Source organism: Gracilinanus agilis, chromosome 4, assembly GCF_016433145.1.
Source record: "Gracilinanus agilis isolate LMUSP501 chromosome 4, AgileGrace, whole genome shotgun sequence".
Classification (NCBI taxonomy): domain Eukaryota; kingdom Metazoa; phylum Chordata; class Mammalia; order Didelphimorphia; family Didelphidae; genus Gracilinanus; species Gracilinanus agilis.
In genome coordinates this window covers 403,665,147-403,686,503 of record NC_058133.1, presented here as the reverse complement: position 1 = coordinate 403,686,503, position 21,357 = coordinate 403,665,147, and the positions used below count along the sequence as shown (strand labels likewise).

At 36.1% G+C, this 21,357-nt stretch overlaps 1 protein-coding gene across 1 annotated transcript in view; it reads right to left on the bottom strand.

The window, feature by feature from the left end:
• PEX3 (peroxisomal biogenesis factor 3) overlaps positions 1–21,357 on the bottom strand; it is a 59,535-nt gene that overhangs the window by 13,753 nt on the left and 24,425 nt on the right. Inside the window, exons 5-9 of the mRNA XM_044671572.1 lie at positions 20,824–20,948; positions 20,210–20,276; positions 20,052–20,106; positions 19,421–19,589; positions 14,255–14,325 (exon numbers count right to left, since the gene is read on the bottom strand). Coding sequence (XP_044527507.1) covers positions 14,255–14,325; positions 19,421–19,589; positions 20,052–20,106; positions 20,210–20,276; positions 20,824–20,948 — 487 coding nt within the window. The remainder of the gene's footprint in view (positions 1–14,254; positions 14,326–19,420; positions 19,590–20,051; positions 20,107–20,209; positions 20,277–20,823; positions 20,949–21,357) is intronic.

The following is a 21,357-nucleotide window of genomic DNA, read 5'->3' as shown; positions in this document are numbered from 1 at the left end:
TTTGTTGTTTCCCTTCTGATTTTGACTATATTGTTTTTGTTTGTACAAAAACTTTTTAGTTTAATATAATCAAAACCATTTAATTTACATTTTGTGATTTTCTCTAACTCTTGCTTGGTTTTAAAGTCTTTCCTTTCCCAGAGATCTGACAAGTATACTATTCTGTGTTCACTTAACTTATTTATAGTTTCCCTCTTTATATTCAAGTCATTCATCCATTCTGAATTTATCTTGGTGTAGGGGGTGAGATGTTGATCTAGACCTAATCTCTCCCATATTGTTTTCCAAATTTCCCCGCAGTTTTTGTCAAATAGTGGATTCATGTCCCAAAAGTTGGGCTCTTTGGGTTTATCATACACTGTCTTGCTGACATCATTACCCCCCCCCCCCAGTCTATTCCACTGATCCTCCCTTCTATCTCTTAGCCAGTACCATATTGATTTAATGACTGCTGCTTTATAGTATAGTTTGATATCTGGTAATGCTAGGCCCCCTTCCTTCACATTTTTTTCATTATTTCCTTTGATATTCTTGATCTTTTGTTATTCCAAATGAAATTTGTTATAGTTTTTCCTAATTTAGTAAAGAAGTTTTTTGGTAATTTGATAAATATGGCACTAAATAGGTAAATTAATTTGGGTAGGATGTTCATTTTTATTATGTTAGCTCATCCTACCCATGAACAGTTAATGGCTTTCCAATTGTTGAGGTCCAGTTTTATTTGTTTGGAAAGCGTTTTGTAGTTGTTTTCGTATAATAGCTGTGTTTGTTTTGTTAGATTGATTCCCAAGTATTTTATATTGTCTAGGGTGATTTTAAATGGTGTTTCTCTTTCTACCTCTTGCTGTTCTAATGTGTTGGAAATATATAGAAATGCTGATGATTTATGTGCATTTATTTTGTATCCTGCAACTTTGCTAAAGTTGTTGATTATTTCTACCAGCCTCTTAGTTGATTCTCTAGGATTTTTTAAGTATACCATCATATCATCTGCAAAAAGTGATAGCTTAGTCTCCTCATTGCCTATTTTGATACCTTCAATTTCTTTTTCTTCTCTAATTGCTATTGCTAGTGTTTCTAGTACTATGTTGAATAATAGAGGTGATAATGGGCATCCTTGTTTCACTCCTGATCTTATTGGGAAGGCTTCTAATTTATCCCCATTGCATATAATGCTTGTTGATGGTTTTAGGTATATATTGTTTATTATTTTTAGGAAGGGTCCTTCTATTCCTATACTTTTCAATGTTTTCAATAGGAATGGATGCTGTATTTTGTCAAAGCCTTTTTCAGCATCTATTGAGATAATCATGTGATTTTTGTTTGCTAGACTGTATATATGGTCAATTATGTGGATGGTTTTCCTAATGTTGAACCATCCTTGCATTCCTGGTATAAATCCCACCTGATCGTGGTGGATGACCTTCTTAATTACTTGCTGGAGTCTCTTTGCTAGTATTCTATTTAAGATTTTTGCATCTATGTTCATTAGGGAGATTGGTCTATAGTTTTCTTTCTCTGTTTTTGATCTCCCTGGCTTTGGAATCAGTACCATATTTGTGTCATAAAAGGAATTTGGTAGGACTCCTTCTTTGCTTATCATATCAAATAATTTGTATAGTATTGGGATTAGTTGCTCTTTGAATGCCTGATAGAATTCACTTGTGAATCCATCAGGTCCTGGTGATTTTTTCTTAGGGAGTTCTTTAATGGCTTGTTCAATTTCTATTTCTGATATGGGATTATTTAGGTATTCTATTTCTTCTGCTGTTAATCTTTTTTTTTTTTTTTTTTTTAAATATTCATCCATATCTCCTAAATTGTTATATTTGTTGCCATATAATTGGGCGAAATAGTTCTTAATGATTGCCTTAATTTCCTCTTCATTAGAGGTGAGGTCTCCCTTTTCATCTCTTATACTGTCAATTTGGTTTTCTTCTTTCCTTTTTTTTTTTTTTATTAGATTGACTAGTACTTTGTCTATTTTATCTGTTTTTTCAAAGTACCAGCTTCTAGTCTTATTTATTAATTCAATAGTTCTTTTACTTTTGATTTTATTAATTTCTCCCTTAATTTTTAGTATTTCTAATTTAGTTTTCATCTGGGGGTTTTTTATTTGTTCGCTTTTTAATTTTTTGAGTTGCATGCCCAATTCATTAATCTCTGCCCTCCTTAATTTGTTAATATATGCACTCAAGGATATAAATTTCCCCCTGAGTATTGCCTTGGCTGCATCCCACAGAGTTTGGTAGGATGTCTCATCATTGTCATTCTCTTCAATGAAATTGTTGATTGTTTCTATGATTTCTTCTTTGACAATTTGGTTTTGGAGAATCATATTGTTTAATTTCCAATTGGTTTTTGACTTGCCTGTCCAGGTGCCCTTACTGATTATTATTTTTATTGCATTATGATCTGAGAAGGTTACATTTATTATATCTGCTCTTTTGCATTTGTTTGCCATGATTCTATGCCCTATTACATGGTCAATCTTTGTAAATGTACCATGTGCAGCTGAAAAGAAGGTGTATTCCTTTTTGTCCCTATTTATTTTTCTCCACATATCAATTAAATCTAATTTTTCTAGGACTTCATTCATCTCTCTTACCTCTTTCTTATTTATTCCATGTATTTTTCCTTATGCTATTCAACAATTTATAGAATTTAGTGTGACCTAGCATTATTAATGCTGCTTCCCTCAGGAAATTCTCCTGGTCTATTAGATTTATTGTTAGATTACTGGTGAATAAAGATATTCATATCATATAGATCATGACAAATAATAGTACTCAAGTCTGAAGAAAAACCACTGTATAATAGGCTATCATGAAAAGTAGAAGATGCATAATTAAATTGCTTTAATTTTTAGTATCTCCATTAAAAGAGGGAGGTACATAGTGAAACTAGAAAGGTTTCAAAAAACTAAGCAATTAAGGAAATGATTGGAACCTGGGGACAGTGATTAAAGAAGTGGCTTTATTCAGTCTAGAGAAGGAACTAAATGTTAGATTTGTTATCTTTCAAATTAAAAACTGTTTCTATCAGTGACATCACCAACCAACTTATCTCTCATGTTAAGAACCATCATGTTACATTTGACTCCTCTCACTCAAATCCAATCAGTTACCAGGCTCCGTTTTCTACCTCTGCCTCCATAAACTCTCTAATTTGTAGTCTTCTTTGTATACTGCAACTTCTACCCTAGCAAAGGTCCCCATTATTACTCACCTGGACAGCCATTCAACAATTCACTTCACTTGCCCATCTATCCAGTCTGCCCTTCATATCAAAACTGAACTCAGTTTTTTAACATATAGATTTAGTAATGTTTTCTTCTGCTTAGAACTCTCCAGTGTCTCTTTATTGCCACTTAAATGAAGCTTGTACATACTCTTTCACTTAGCATTCAAGGTTCTTCATCCTATATTCCCTCCCTCTCCAGGTACTCTTGGCTCTAACTAAATTGGACTATTTTCCATGTATCCCCTATGCTTTCTTACCTCCATACTTTTGTGTTAATTGTTCTACATGTATAGGATGTACCCTAACTATGAGGTCTTTGTCTACCGCCAGCAAGTTGGCAAAATATTAGAAGAACTGAACCAGAGACTCCGCATAGTACACTGGATGCTTAACTAAGAATCTAAAAGCCTTAGGTTTTAGATTTCGGCTCAGACACTTACTAACTGTATAACACTGAGCAAATCATTTAAGTTTCTTTTACAGTTTCTTTCTATGTGCAAAAAGGGATAATAATACATAATGTACCTATCAGACAAAATTTCTATGAAGATAAAATAAGCTATTATAGATAAAGAACTTTGCAAACCCTAAAGATATGTCAGGCACATAGCTGCAGAGGCAGCATATGGCCACTAAACTCCAGAGTGTGCCCCAAACTAGATAAAGGTGTAGCTGGGAAATATTTAACAAAATAAATATACAATAGAATATAGATACAATTAATATGTGGTTTTCTGAGTCAATATGAGGTCTCCAGGCATCCATATGTAGTGTTTAGTGGCTGTTTCTATTTCAGTTTGACACTGTGGTCCCATATCACTATAGGTGTTTGTAGGCATAATAATTACTTTGATAAATATGGAAATATTCCTGATAAGTAAAACCAGATGATTAAAAAAAGTCAGGATTATGTAAGGGGGAAGAACTCACAGGTCACCCTAGAGAGACAGAAAAAGGAGCTGACAATTTCATCATGTGCTCAGAGGCAACAAGAATGATCACTCCATGGAATTCTTGATAATCTCATATTGCAGGGTTCATAGTGAACATAAGCAAAAGGACCACCATGAAGATAACTGCTGCTTAGGTTTAATATCCATTGCAGAGGATATAGAGACCAAGAACTTTTATAGAGAACTGGGTATATAATCTTTCAAAACAAGTAAAACAAGTCAACATAAAACTCTAATTCTAAGTCACTTCAATGCAAAGATAGGAACAGGACAAAGTTGTAAACTACTCAGAATCCTCATATTTATCTATTATGAATGCTTTCTTACAGAAGAGTCAAAAGATGATGGGCATGATAAGCACTTAACAACATCATAAAAACTGAACTAACCATATATATCTTGACAGGAAATAATTAATTACTCAGGTGGGAGTCTAATTTGATTATTGGTATATAGTCATATTAGCCACAAAGCCACAAATTAGAACAAGGTTCAAAATCAAAAGTAAAAAAAGAACAAGATACAAGGGTACTATGACAATGCTTTTTTTGGGGGGGTAATGAACTCTTCTCCAAAAATATGATGAGCAATCTCTTCTGTGTTCCTCTAATTTGCTTATATCACCCTTTGTGTCCAAATCATGTACCTAATCAGGGTTTATCTTGGTATAAGGTAAGAGATGCTGGTTTATATCTAGTTTTTGCCAGTCTATTTTATAGTTTTCCCAACATGTTTTCTCACACAGTAAGTTCTTGTGCCAATAAATTGGGATCTGTGTGAAGGAAATTTACCCTTTCCCCTTCTTGGAGTCACATCACCTATATCACCCATGTTGGTTATATGACTCTGAACTTGTTCTGGACATGACTCTGAATTTGAACCAGATGTAAAAGAGAGGATAAAAGAGGTGAATGAGGAAGTGTTCTCTCTCTTTGTCTATCCCTGAATCTCTCTGGGCCACATCATCTGATGTAGGCCTACTTGAGTCAGCTGTTCCCATTGAGATTAGGACAAAAGGTGGCCCATCTCCTTCCATTCCCAAGTATCCCCTATCAAGAGAGGTAGTTGAGGGAATTTCCACAGTGATAGATTCATTAACTGAGCAAGGAATAATAATTCCATGCAAATTTGAATATAATACACCGATTCTTCCTATAAAAAAGCCAAAGCCAGGACCATATGGAAAACCATTTATATCAGTTTGTTCAGGACCTAAGGGCTATAAATAATCATGTCATAAAAAGACACTCTGTGGTCCCCAACTCAGTTATAATTATCTCATCAATTCCCAGCTCGGCCATATATTTTACTGTGGTGGATTTGTGCTCCACATTTTTCTCAGTCCCTATCCATGAAAATTCCAGGAATATATTTGCCTTCACCTGGAAAGGCTCTCAGTGGTCATGGTCAAGGCTTCTACAGGAGTTCATTGACAGTCCGACTCTATTCTCACAAATTTAAGACAGGATACAGCAAATATTGTTTTTTCAGAAGATCTACTCTTGGCCAAACCAAATGTGATAGCATGCCAGGTAGACAGTAAGCAAAAGCTACAAGGTCTCTAAGGCAAGATTCAGTTGTGTCACCCCAAAGTAGAATATTTAGGTTTTGTTCTAACTGCTAAAGCTCATTCTATTTCCCCTAAGCATATTGAGGATATTCAGAAATTGACTGCCCCCTCCACTAAGAAGCAGTTGAGGGCGTTTTTAGGAACAGGGTTTTTTAGTGTTATAAGGAAATAAGGAAAGAGCAGGAACAGGAGCTGCTGAAAAGGCAGAGCCAGGTAGATTCCAGAATTCTAGGGAAGTGACAGGGGTTCTTCTAAGAGACAGTTGAAGCAGTAAGTTGAATGTCTTATATCCTTAGGTGGACCTTATGAGATTGGCTATTCTCCCTCTCCTGTGGCTGTCCTTCTGATCCATCTTACCAACAACCTATTCCCGTGTTCCTGTGTTCTTGTGTATCCTGCTGCTGCTGACTAAGCAATATTCCAACAGAGCTGCTTGAGACACCTAAAACCATCTGTCAGTGAGAACTTTTCCCTTGAGCCCTGTTCATGCTTAACTTCCAACCTTATCACCTCTATTCACCATTTAAGGGGGAATTTGGGTTAGTGAAATGTTTTTATTGTAGGAACTTGGGACTTTTAGGTAGAGAGGTAAATGACAGTGCAGATATCATCTTCCTGAAGATAACAACTAGATTTGGTGGGGAGGTTTATTTATATTCTTTAGATAGATCATCGCAATTCCCTTCCCTTCCCTTAAATAAATTCTGTTTAATAGCATTTGGTGTCCTATAAGCTTTATCCTGTTGGCCTTTCTGTTGGCCCTGTGATCTTTCTGACACCACTCCTAACAATCATTCCTTGACCTACTAAAATCCCCATTACCACCAGGTATCTTCTAGATACTTAATTCAGTAGGCAGTGGATCCCTGCTATGGGGAAATCACCAAACCCCTTATAGCTGACAAAAAAATTCAGTCCCTGAACCACTCCAATTAGATGCAGAACACCTGGCAGCTTTCAGAATTAAAACAGGCTATTCTGTCTGCCCCTGCTCTAGGAATTCTAGATGATAAAAAGCCATTTACCTTGTATGGAACTGAACTGAAGGTATGGGGTTTCAACTTATCATTTATTCTCAATTTTCTTCTTTCTTTTTCTTTCTTCCTTTATTTCTTCCTTCCTTCTCTCTCTCTCTCTCTCTCTCTTCCTTCCCTCCTTTCCCTCTTATACCCCAAATTATTGTAATTTCATTTAAGGTACAATATTTTATATGCCTCTAGTAAGAGGATTTTTAAAGGTATAGGCTCCATATGTAGAATGATTCACTGGGGAGACCTGTCCTGTTACTCTCCTAGAAAACCCGGGGGATGAAGGAGGAGATTTAATATGCTGGTCTTACAAAGAATCAGTGGGTGGATTGTGTAAAAGGAAATTTCCTTTTTATTCTTCCTGGAGTCACGTTGCCTACATTACCTATGTAGGCGACATCACTCTGAACTTGATCTGGACATGACTCTGAATTTGAACCGGATGTCAGAAGATAAAAGGGGTGAAAGAGGAAGTGTTCCCTCTGTCTCTGGTGTCCTGCTAAGGAAGCTGCTGCTGGGGGTGCCACTGGATAGCCACAGGGAAAGTTAGTCTAGTCCTTGTTCTCTCTCTATTTCTCTTCTTTTACCTATCCAAGTAATTTTAATAAACCTTATTAATTCTAAGGACCAAAGCCCTAATTTTACAGTTACAGATCTTTGAGTTTCTCAAATAGTGATTATTGTTAATAATTTGTTTCTGCCCATTGTATACCTAATCTTTCCAAGTGACCTTTTGTATTTCTTATCCAATATAGTTATTTTGACAGTACTAGTTTTGCCATATAGTTTGAAATTAGATACTGATATCTTTTTACCCTTTTAAATTTTTTCCCCTGATATTCTTTAATTCATGTAGTTAAATTTTGTTAATATTTCTGCTAGCTCTGTAAAGTAGTACTTTGGTAGTTTGATTGGCATGGCATTAAATAAGTAAATTTATTTAGGTGGTACTATCATATTTGCTCTATTTGCTCAGTTTACCTATGAATAAATAATATGTTTCCAATTATGTGTATCTGCCTTTATTTGTGCAAAGAGTTTTGAAATTGTGTTCATAAAGTTCCGGTATAGTGTCATGGCAGATAGACCTTCAATTATTTTATACTGTCTGTAATTATTTTAAATGGAATTTATTTCTCTCTTCCTACTAGATTTTGTTGGTAAATAAGAGAAATGTGGATGATTTCTGTGGATTTATTTTATATCCTGCAACTTTACTGAAGTTGCTCATTGTTTCTGTTAATCACTTAGTTTTCTAAGTAAACTATCATATCACCTGCAAAAAGTGTTAGTTTTGCTACCTCTTTGCTTATGTTTAGTTCTTTAATTTCCCTTTCTTATTGCTATAGTTAGCATTTCTAGGACAAAATTGAATAGTAAATGATAATGGACACCCTTGCTTTATTCCTGATCACCCTGGAAAGGTTGCTAGCTTGTTCCCATTATAATGTCGGCTATTGATTTTATTTTGATTTATATTGATGCTTATTTTAAGGAAAGTGTTATTTATTCCTATGCTTTTAAGAGGAATGGGTGTATTTTGTCAACAGTATCCTCCCAAATTGAAACACTTTTGATTGTTGCAGGTTTTTGTGAAGACGGAATTATCTCTCCCCTAATTACTCTTTAGACCTTAACCACCAGGAATGTATATACCCCATCCCACTTAAGAACTAAATAATTAAGTCGGGGCGGGGTGGGTGGGGGAGGTCTATGACCCACATGTGCCAGTGAGTGACAAATCAAAAACAACTGACTGCCCCCTGGGCAATCCAAAGCAAAGTTTAAGCTATTTGTCCATGTAGAACTGGAAGGTGGACATAGGAAGTGACACAAAGAACTATCTTTTAAATATGATGGTAACGTCCTGTGAGGGGGATTTTGCCCTTTGAACTTGGCCTTGGAGGAGTTCCGGTTGGAGACCTCAGACTGCTTCCCTTTGGATTGTCACATGGGAGAATGCAAGGACGACTCCCTTTCCTTGGCTTTCCTGGAGGCACTAAACACAGAAGAGGTGTCTTGGAAGAGGCCTCGTGGCTAGAAACTTTGTTTAATTAGCCTCCCAGTCCCCTTTTGCTGGGGCTTCTGAAGCCCTGCCTGGTTCAGACCTTTGGACCAGGCCCGAGTAATTCTCTCTCTGTCTCTGTCTCTCTCTCATTTTCCCTACGTTCACTCTTCCTATTTGTAAATAAACTACCATAAAAGTCATTCTGACTTGAGCCTTTCATTTGGAATTGTGTAATCAATTCCCTGTGACCAAAACTCTTAAATATTCAGTCCAACCATAATTTTTATCCTTTACAGTCTATAAAAATTAATATGCATGATTATGCTTATGGTTTTTCTAATATGGAACTAGCCTTGAATTCTTGGTATATATCTAGACTAGTTAACCTTTGTGATATACCGCTATAAGCTCCTTGGTAATATTTTATTTTTAAAATTGGCATTAATATTAGGGAAACTGGCCTAAAGTTTTCTCTTGTTTGACTCTCCCTAGTTTAGGTATCAAGACCATATTTATGTCATAGAAGTAATTTGGTAGGACTCTTTAACTATTTTTTCAAATAGTTTGTGGTATAATTAATTGTTTATAAATGTTTGGCAGAAATTTGCTTATGAATTAATTGTTCCTTTTTTTTTTTGTTGAATGGGAAGGGGTTGATTTATGGCTTGTTCAATTTCCTATTCTAATATAGACTACTTAAGTATTCTATTATCTGTTCTATTAAAAAATCATCAATTTCATTTCAGTTGTCAGTTTTATTGGTATATAGTTGGTTAAAATAGCTCCTAATGAGTTATTTTATTTCTTCTTCATCGCTGTGAATTTACCTTTGTCATTTGTGATGCTAGTAATTTGATTTTCTTCTTTCCTTTTGAAACTTAATTTTTATTTTTTCTCAAATACATGTAAACAAAAAATTTTAACATTCATTTTTTTTTTAAACCCTTAACTTCTGTGTACTGGCTCATAGGTGGAAGAGTGGTAAGGGTGGGCAATGGGAGTCAAGTGACTTGCCCAGGGTCACACAGCTGGGAAGGGCCTGAGGCTAGATTTGAACCTATGACTTCCCATCTCTAGGCTGGGCTCTCAATCCACTGAGCTACCCAGCTGCCCCTTAACATTCATTTTTAAAAATTTTGAGTTCCAAATTCTCTCCTTCCCTCCCCTAGCCCTTTCTTGAGAAGGCAAGCAATTTGATATAGATTTCTACATATGCAAATCATGCAAAACAATTCCATATTATCTATGTTGTAAAATAAAACACAGACCAAAAAATAAAAACAAAACAAACAAGAATAAAGAAAATGTAAAAAGTATGCTTCTGTTGGCAGTTAGACCTCATCAGTTCTTTCTCTGGAGGTGGATAGCTCCACCTTGGGTCATTGCAGAGAATAGTTCAGTCATTCATAGTTGATCATGGTACAAATATTGCTGTTACTGTGCATAATGTTCTTCTGGTTCTGCTCATTTCACTTTGTATTGGTTCTGTAAATCTTCACAGGTTTTTCTGAAAGCATCCTGCTCATCAATTCTTATGCACAACATTATTTCATTACAATCATACATCACAACTTGTTCATTCATTCTCCAATTGATGGTCATCCCTTAATTTCCAGTTATTTGCCATCATGAAAAGAACTATTATAAATATTTTGTATATATAGATCCTTTCCTTTTATTTCTTTGGAATATAGACCTCATAGTGGGTAAATACCTACTATATCATGATAAAAGAGTATGAGTACAATTCAAAATTGCTCTCCAGAATGATGGGATCTGTTCACTACTTCACTAATAATGCATTAATGTCCTTATTTTTCTACATTCCCTCCAACAATGGTTTTCCTTTTTTGTCAAATTAGCTAATCTGATAGGTATGAGGTGGTACCAGAGTTGTATTAATTTCATTTCTCTAATCAACATTCATTTAGAGCATTTTTCATGTGACTACAGCTTTGATTTCTTCTGAAAACCACCTGCTTATGTCTTCTGACCATTTATTAACTGGTCATTAATTAATTAATCATATTCTTATAAAGCTTGGCTCCTAGTTTTATTAAAAATATTTTTACTTTCAATTTTGTTAATCTTTCCTTTGATTTTTAGTATTTTTATTTTGGTATTTAGTTGAGGGAAGATTTAATTTGTTAGTTTTTCTAGTTGCATGCCCAATTTGTTAATCTGTTTTGTCTTCTTTTATTGAAATAAGTATTTAGAAGTATGAACTTTCCCCTAAATACCACTTTGGCTGCATCCCACAAATTTTGGTATGCACAAATTTTTGGTATTTGGCTCATGTTGTCATTATCTTTAATCGGATTATTGCTTCTATGCTTTGTTCTCTGACTCGCTCTTTCTTTAGGACCTAGTTACCAATTAATTTTTAATCTATGCTTTAAAGGTCCTTTATTGAGCATAATAATGAGAAAAGTTTCTGTTTTAATTTTCCAGCCCTCCCCTCTACCCCACCTTTTATTTCACACATCTCTCTGTTTCAAGTGCATTTCTTGTAAGCAGCATATTGCTAAGATTCTGTCTTCTAATCCATTCTGCTATCTGTTTTATGGGTGGGTTTATCTCATTCACATTCACAGTTCTTACTATTCTGTTTAAATTTATATTCTTTATTGTTTACTGTGTATTTTCCTACATCCTATTCTCTAATTCTTATTTTTCTCTTTTTCTTTCTGCCCCTTCTTTAAGAGTAAGTTTTACTTCTGACCAGTGTCTCCCTAAATCCAATCCCTCTTATTTCACCCTTTCCTTTCCCTTAAGCCATTTCCCTATTTCACTGTTAAGGAAGATATATTTCTATACCAAACTGCATATGTTATATGTATTTGTCCTTGCTTTAACTAGTTCAGAAGAAAAGTTCAAGTGTTACCTGCTCCCCTCACTTCCCCCTCTATTGTATAAACTTCCCTTTAACCACTCCATTTATATGAGATAATTTCCCCCATTCTTCCTTCCCTTACTCCTCACCTCCCAGAGAATTCTTCTTTTTAGATCATCCAGGCATAACAGAATCACACCCAGGTCCTCTGTCTAGATTCCCTCCAAACACATGATGGTAACAAAAACGTTATAAAGGGTAAAACATACTGTCTCCTCATTTAAGAATATAGTTTAACTTTGTTTAATTCCTTACGATTCTTCCCTCATGTTCACCTTTTTAATATTTCTCTGTGTCTTGTGTTTTAAATATCAAATTGTCTTCTCAGTTTTAGTCTTTTCATTAGGAATACTTGATATCCTTTAATTCATTAAAGATCCATTTTTTTTCCTCTAGTAGGATAATACTCAATTTTGCTAGGTTGGTTATTCTTGGTTGTAAGCTTAGATTTTTGGTCTTTTGGAATATTATACTCCAAGTTCTCTGAGCTTTATGGCTACTAGATCTTGTGTAAACTTGACTGGCTTATTTATGTACTTATTATGTACTTGAATTCTTTTAGACTACTTGTGGCATTTTCTTCTTAACTTGGGAGCTCTGGATCTTGGTATAATATTATTGAGTTTTCATTTTGAAGGTTCCTTCAGGTGGTGAAAAGTGGATTCTTTTAATTTCTATCTTATCCTCTGGTTCTAAAATATCCGGATATCAGTTCTCTTTTAAAAATATGATATCTAGGTTTTTTTTATTCATGATTTTTAGTCTAGTGTTTCTTAAATTATCTTCTGCATCTGTTTTCCAGGTCAGTTGTTTTTCCTGTCTCTCATTTCTTTTCCCATTTTTATCTCTACTACTCTTATTTAGTTCTTTAAACTCTTTTATGCACTTGAAATTCTTGAACTTTTCTAGGAAATCTTGTTGGAGTCAAATTTGATTTTTTTCTTTAAGACTTTGTTTACAGATGTTTTCAAGTCAATATTTTCTGCTGTTTGTGTACCATACTAGTTCTTCATAGCCGGGTACCTTTTGTTATTTGCTTGTTAATTCTTACAGCCTATTTCTTGATTTTAGCATTAGTACTAATCCCTTTTTACTTCTGGGGGGAAGAGAGGGAATGGGATTGTCTGGTTGAGCTTCTGTCTTCTTATTTTTGCTGCTTTCACAGCTCAGACTGGAGCTCTGCAGGTTTTATGTGCTCCCAAACTGGTGTGACCTAGGGAGAGTTCTGTTCACTCTTCTCCTGGTCTGAGCTCTACAAATTCCTGATTCTCATTTGGGTCTACTGAGTTTCAGTGGACTGCTATTGTTCTCAGTCAATGTTAGCCCCCTGGTAAGTTCTGCAGGTTCAGAATGACTAAACTGTAAGCTCCATTTTGGTCTGGTACTCTTGGCCTGGTTATTTCACTGCAGTCTTAAGTGCTGGGATAAAGACTAGAATTGAGTCACCACTCTGCTCCTGGGCTCAGAGATGAACAGCTACATTTCTGGAACTTGTTCCAGTAGAAAGTTGAGATCCAAGTTCATTTACAAGTGTTCCCTTCTGCCTTAGATCTGTGACCTGAAACTAGGTAATGGGCCAATGAGTTGTCAGATAGTTCAGGAATCCCCCGAGATCTCTTTCTGCCCAGGTGCTTCCTACACTGGTGCTGTCTTGGTCCTCTTTCTGTATCTCAGCACTGGAATGCTCCCTGCTGCTGCTGTAAGTGCTCCTGGATAGCCTCCCTCTTTGTCTACCAAAGCTGCCGTGGGAGGGAAAAATGACTCAATGTGACTTTTCCTCAGTTTTCCTAGTTAAAATTTTGTCTGGTATATTTTCTAGGTCACAGTGGAGGAAGTGTGCTGGGGGAGCTTGGCAAAAATGTTCCCTCTTACTCCTCTAACTTGACCCTGTCTCCCTCTCAAGGTATATCTTAATTCTCGACATTTAACACCTCTACATTCCTGTTTTAAAAGACGACCTTTGTGAGTGTGAATTACTAGATACAATTTCCCAAGATGCACTGCAGACTGAGATTATGCATAAAAGAATCAAGTCCTTGAGAGGCATCTTCTAATAACCACAAAATGTAAAAGACAAGAGGAAGAGGTCCGGTATGTTGGGTGGACACTCTGTGGAGACAATGCAAGTACAAAGATAAGAACCTCACTAGATAAAGAGATGAACTGCAATTTGTATTAATGAAAGAAATGTCCATAATTAAATATTCAAAGTCTACTGAAAAGTCAAATTTACTAGAGAACTATCGCTTAAATGGCAAGTAATTTAGGTACAAGAAAATTTTTAGATACCAAGAATGATTAACTATAAAACAAATGTGTTAAGTATGTCAGAATCTCTACGCTTGAAAACATTTAAGAACACATCGATCTCCAATGTTTAGGTGATATTACACCTGAAGGTAGTATTCTAAACTAGTTTTATAGCTTTACAGTTCTGGGATTCTATGATTCAATCTTAGAAGTCATATTGAAAATTCTATTTTAATTTATACCATTTTTGGAGCTTTAAAAGTACACATAAATTCAAATACATTTAAAAAATATGCAGGATATACATACCTTTCCAACATATCTCTTGTTTCATTAAGTAGCTTAATAGTAGTAATATCTCCTGCTGTGAGACCACAAGCCTAAAAAAATAAACAAGCCATATTTTAGATTTTTAGATCCTAGTATAATTATAATGAAAGCTAATCAAATTAGCAAATTAGAGGTTAGCATTTTTCAAAGACTAAGCTTTGTCAATGTCCAAACAATGTTTAAAGAAATACATACTTTACATATAGATTCATGTCTAACATATATAAACTTATCTAATGGGTATACAAATCTAGACTTTAAAATCTGGCTCATACATCTTACAGATCTTCCATTTATTCTCTCATACAAGATGGTTATACAAAGAAATTTCATAACTCTCTAAATCAGAGCCCATTACCTGAAGTAACTTTAGGTAGCTTAGCAGCTAAATCAATACCACATACACTGGACCTTTTTGGTAAATACAATTTTGTCATCACCTACATTTTTGGACATAGTAATCTATAGGCACACAGATAGTGGTAAAATCCAGAATTTGATCATCACAAGGATGAATTACCCTGACAGAACTTTCTTATACAACATAAAATTTGCAGTCATTAAACCCAATTTACCATGAAGTTATTTTTAGGGCTAATTCACTAGTAGCAGGCATGTTCCTTAAGCGGGCACCTGCTCTTGAGAACAAATGGATCTTAAACAGGCACCTGCCCTTCTACTAGTACTTCACACATCCTTCCTGGTGACTCCTCCAGCAGATTGGTGGCACACTACAGAGGACCTGAGGACTCCCTCACTGTCTCCTGTGGCCTCTGGGGGTCGTGGCTGAAACATGACACCTGCTAGCACCGAGGGCCAGCCCCCCCAACCCTAAGCAGCGCCATGTTGGATTCCCAAGGTGTAACACCAAATCAGGGGCCGCCTCCTGCCCAAGACGCTTACTTCCTCCCTTGAGCTGAATCAACAAATACAAAGGAGGCCACTTGTTCCTGGAAGAAACTTTGGGGCTCCACAGTCTTCTCTCCTGCTAACTGGGGGGACCCTGGTTCATTTCGCACTTCTCGACTCTTCTAAGCACAGTCGTTGAAGGATTTACTCTTTCACTGCCTGCCCTCCCAGTGTGGTGAGGAGATGAAGCACACAGACTGGAGGCAGGAGCACGACTACATCACTCTGTTGTCCATGGTGGAGTTATAACTTCCTCCTTGTCCACCTATACACATTCTGTTTCCACAAACATTGTTTTTTCCTTTCATTCACCTCGAGAAAGGTGGCATGAGGCAGTGGATAGAGAAGTGGGCTCAATACAAAGAAAATATGGGTTTAAGTCATGCCTCTGACGCATAAAGGCAGCGTGACCCTGGGCAAGTCCCTTCATTTCTCAGAATTTTAGGTGGTGACCTTCTACTATTCTAAGCTGACTTGCACTGAAGGAGTTTCCTTCCCTGGAAGTGGCCTAACCCAATGAAACCACAGGCTGAGCTCTCAGCCCTGCGCACTGGGCCTCACAGCCTCTACAGTCAGTGTCTGCCTGGGAAAGACCAAGTCTGGCTGGCTGTATACGGGCAGCCAAAGCAGCGTTATGGGAATAGGAAGGCCCAATACCAAGTGAACTACGAGTGCAGGAATCACAATCTGACGAGCTCACACCGACACCAGGAAACGTACCCAGGAACTAGCTGAATGTGTGGCAAGATTCTTCCTGCTACTCAGCTATTAGGTCTGGTGCCCCTGCTAGAACCGCTCTCTGCATCTATTCCTGTATCCCAGCAGTCCTTGCAGCCTTGATGAAAGTTATGGGGACAGAGAGGCTTATGGGTGCCTGACTGGGGATGAATGGTGGAGGCAGCAGGGCCCCTCCCAGGGCTATTTGAGTCACCAGCACCATAGGAAAGCAGCAGGACTTCAAAGTCTCCAGAATTAAAAGACCTAATTTTGGGGAAGTAATTTCAATTTAGGCAAAATATAAAATTCATGGCTCCTTGAAATTCTGGCTCTCAACCTTTGGCAGAACCTTTGCCCTAGAGTCAGATTAGCACAGATTTCTTATTCTTCTCAGACTAAATATCAGCATCTCGCCTTACACTGATGATTTCCCTTAATCTGAGAGCTAACAATTGTTTCTTCTCATCTCATGGCTTTGCCCACCTTTGCCCGAGGTGAAGCCTAACCTTTCACTCTCCCTGGGATCTTCCTAATTAATACTGGTCTTGTTTAGAGCAGAATCTAGTAACACCCCTTAAGGATATTCCACTATGGGGCACCTGGATGGCTATGTGGATAGAAAGCCAGGCCTGGAGATGGGAAGTCTTTGGTTCAAATCTGGCCTCAGACACTTCCTGGCTCTGTAACCCAGAGCAAGTCACTTAAGCCCCACTGCCTAGCCCTTATTGCTCTTCTGCCTTGGAGCCAATACATAGTATTGATTCTAAGGTGGAAGGTAAGGATTAAAAAACAAGGCAAACCAGAATCTACCACTAGGTAGTTGTATATTATTTCAGTTCTATGCTCAGACAACTTTTGATTGTATGATTTGGTCTCCCAAGCAGATTTACCTACCTGAAGGGAGTGTCTTCTGCAAACAATAATAAAAGAAACCTTTATATACTGCTTACTATGCAACTAGGCACCATGTTACGGGCTTTATAATGATCATTTCATTTGATTCTCACAACAACCCTGTAAGGGAGGAGCAATCATTTATCCCCATTTTGCAGCTGAGGAGAGAGAGCTTAAGTGAATTTGCCCAGTTCCTACAGCAGGTAAGAGGCTGAGGGATTTTCCTGACTCCAGCTCAGCTCCTGACAGTCTGTGCATTCAAGGAGTTTCCAATCTAATAGATATTATTTCAATTAATCTCCACAATAGTCCCAAAAGGCAGATGTTTTTTATTATCCCTATCTAACAATTAGGAATCTGAGGCATAGAGAGGCTACGCAACTTGCACTCCAGCCACTGCACCAGTCACCCCATTAATACTGGTTAGCATGTCGGTCATGCCACCAGGACTTCACTAAAGAATTCAACTTCTGTGTGGGTTTACTCACCAGGGGAGCCATGTGCAGGTGGTTGGTTATTAGTTCCCATGCCAAGTATATCACTGTTATTTTGATTTATGAAGCACTCTCTTGTCAAATGGGTTAGCATGAACTTATTTCCCAGAGCCTGATCATGTCTAGTAATTCTCCAATTATGCTCTGAGGCTCTGTCATTCCCCATGTCCCAGGATTAAAAATTTAGAGCTGGAAGTGATCATCTAGTACATATTTCTCATATAACAAGTGGGAAGATAGGCACATTAATTCATGGAAGGAGGAACTGTGAAATAATCTAATCATCCTGAAAAATAATTTGTAACTATCTTAAGATTTACTAAATATGTCCCTCAATGAGGTTAAAGCCATGCACTAAAATATTTATAGTAGCACTTTTGTTGTAACAAATAACTGGAAACAAATTGGGAGCTCATCAACTAAAGAATAACTAAAAAAAGAGTGACACGAAAGAAAAGGAATATTATTGCACTATATGAAATTATAAGTTAAGATAAAGTCAGAGAAAGCTGAAAAGACCTGTATGAACTGATATAGACTGAAATGAACAGAACCAGGAGAACAAATTACACAATGACCACCACATTGTAAAACTAGAACTCTGGATCAATACAGTAGTCAATCATGTCTTGAGAAAACTGAAGAAACATGCCACATACTACTTTGTGGAAATATGCACTAGAAATGCAGAATAAGACACATATTTTTAGAGACAGTCAATGTGTTGAATAAATTGAGTTTATCCTTGATAAGAGGCTTCTGTTTGGGTGAGTGGAGGAATCAGAAGGTAGTGATATAAATTTAAAAAAAGAAAAAACATTAATACAGCATTTAGTAAGAACACAAGATAATAAGCAAAGGGCCAGTTTTAGTACCAGATTAAATTTAACATACATTTGAAAGTATTTTTAAGTAATATACAGTTATTAAAAATAGGAATCCACAGTCTCACGATCTTATTTAGTCATTTTGTATAATGTTCATGCTTAGTAATTATGTTCAAAATAAATATAAAATAAGTGGAAAGGTATAAATAAGCTGACATGCACATATGGAAACCTTTTAAAGATTCATGGATTATTTAATAAATATTTATCAAGGGATAAATACATGTAGTGCATAAAATAGGATGGCATATATAAAGAAAAACTGAAATAGATAAATTTTATTTCTCTGCAGCCAACCTGTTGATGAACTCTCTCCAAATGAAGCTAGGATGGTCCCTGAAAAACAAGAATACATCCAAAATCTTTCTGGCTTGAGAGACTGTTGGAATTTGCACTCTCTTGGTATAGGCTTTGAAAGGATGAGGCATTAAAATAACATTATGGTAGAAGATTATTATAGTATTTATCAACTTACAATATTTTTTAATTAGTCTGCTTTCTTTCCTCTCAAGAGTTTTGGTTTCTAAATTAATGAAGTATTTCAATTAGAAATATGAGGGGGGACAGCTGGTGGCTGTCCTAGAGATTGAGAGCCAGGCCTAGAGATGGGAGGTCCTGGGTTCAAATCTGACCTGAGACACTTTCCAGCTGTGGGACCCTGTCACTTAACCCCCATTGCGTAGCTTTTACTGCATTCCTGCCTTGGAAAGGTAAAGGTTAAAAAAAAAAAAAGATAGAAAGTCCCAACCCAGTTTGATAGTTTGGGGCCTGGGAGTAACCTTAACTAGGAAGCAGGTTGTTTCAGCCTGACCTTGGAAGGTTAAAGGGAAACTGATTTCACATAAAAATATTAGCAACATGGGCAGCTGGGTAGCTCAGTGGATTGAGAGCCAGGCCTAGAGACTGGAGGTCCTAGGTTCAAATATGGCCTCAGACACTTCCCAGCTGTGTGACCCTGGGCAAGTCACTTGACCCCCATTGCCTACCCTTACCAATCTTCCACCTATAAAGTCAATACATAGAAGTTAAGGGTTTAAAATAAAAAAAAATCTCTTAAAATAAAAAAAAATATTAGCAACAAATTCTACAGTATTAATTTTCTTCATTAGTTTCATTGTATCATCTTTAAATTATTAAAACCCCACATATTTGAGTTTTAAGAGATTAAAACAAAGTTTAATCAACATTTATTTGGAAAAACAGGGCAAAAATCAATACAGTTAAAAGGGCAATGAAATATGCACCTGAACTGCTAATGGAGTTTCTTCATCTGGCATCATATAATGACAAAGTAAAGATTTGGATCCAGTCTTATCAATCCATGATGAAGATGTATGCTGTTCACTTATTTTTCTGATTTCTTTTAGTTTCTGCTCCAACTCCAAAAGGGACAAAGAATGTTTAAGGGAAACACTGGGAATAAAGAAAAAGTAAGTGGGGTAAAGCATACTAAAAACTACACATGAAAATACTTTGCTTCTTGCAATTTTCTAGCTAGAAAACAAATACTTTAACAGATAGGAACTCAGCAGTCAGGTCAAGAACGGAGTAATTTAGTACAGCAATAATGTTGGGGATTTCACATGTTAGTTTACAAATATTGCTGGCATGTGAAATATTTGGTTGCTTGGCTTATATAAAAGTCCTAGTAACACATTATCCTAAAAATGAAAAAGTTTTGAATATACCAAAACATTTCAGTGAGGAAGGGTTATAAGAAAGAGAAAGGTTTTTCCTAAGAACTAAAGGTAAAAGTCATTCAAATTATTATTTGTCAAACTGACTCCCTTACCAAGATGATTTTAACTATTTTTCTTTAATCTCCCAGTAGAACTGGGAATATAGAGAATAAAAAGTGCAAATTCACCATATTACCTTCCCAAAATTTTCTGAACAGCTTGTTTAACTACAGTAATCAACTCGGTCAGTCCTATGGTAAAAACAAACAAATCCACAATTATTTCTTTAGTGATTTCATTACTACAAATAAAGTAAAATTAGTTAATTCTCAGATGAGCATCTTTGCATCTTACCATCTCCTAGGAGGTGCTGAATACTTGACAAATACTGCTGTTGCACTTCAGGGGGAGCAAGAAGTGTCTATAAAAGTGGAAAATCAAGTTTGAGTCAAAAAAGTCCACAAATGTCCTCATTTTCTCATTAAAATACATTATATTTAATAAAATTTTTAAACAATTTCCCCAGTCTACATGTAATAGGCCTAATCCCCCCAAATGGGCAAAGGACAAGTGTCATGTAACATATAATATAAAAAAAATGCAAATGTTAAAGGTCATAATATTGTACCTAAGTTCATCATTTCCTGAAATATAGTCACGCATATTTTTTTATGTAATACATGAACTTATAGAGCTTCTTCTTTTTTTTTTTTTAAACCCTTATCTACCGTCTTGGAATCAATACTGTGTATTGGTTTCAAGGCAGAAGAATGGTAAAGGCTAGGCAGTGGGGGTTAAGTGACTTGCCCAGGGTGACACAGCTGGGAAGTGTCTGAGGTCAGATTTGAACCTAGGACCTCCTGTCTCTAGGTCTGGTTCTTCAATCCACTGAGCCACCCAGCTGCCCCCTACATAGAGCTTCTTGAGAAAAAGGGGTAACAGGTATCTATTTAGTGTGATAAACTTACAGTGCCATTTTTACCAACTGCTGCATTATCCAGATATATGTATCCACCAATAATATTTAATTGGACCCGTAGAAGGACAACGAGCATGCAAGTACTATATACAGCAACAATACTTCTTGTGAAACCTTCAAAGGGAAAAGGAAATAATTTTAGGTGGGATTGTTAAAACTAAAATATACCCATAATAAGACTGCATTATCCTAGGATTTTATTCATTCATATGATTTATTACTTTAAAAATATGGATAATATTGTCTTATAATTTTAACAAGTATAGAAAATTACTAGTCCAAATAAACCATATAATAAAGAGATATACAACAGTAAAATTAGGAAAAGAAAATAATTGTTCTTTGTTTCTCACTTGATATAAGTGGATCTTCACTAGAACAAGTGGCTATTTTTTAGTTACCTACTATTTAAAGAGATCCAGTTTCTTAATTAAAACAATAAACAACAAAAATAGTTTTAGTAAGAGTTTTACAGTATCATCTTAGAAACTCAAAATAAGAAGTATTTGAAGAGCCTTTGAGA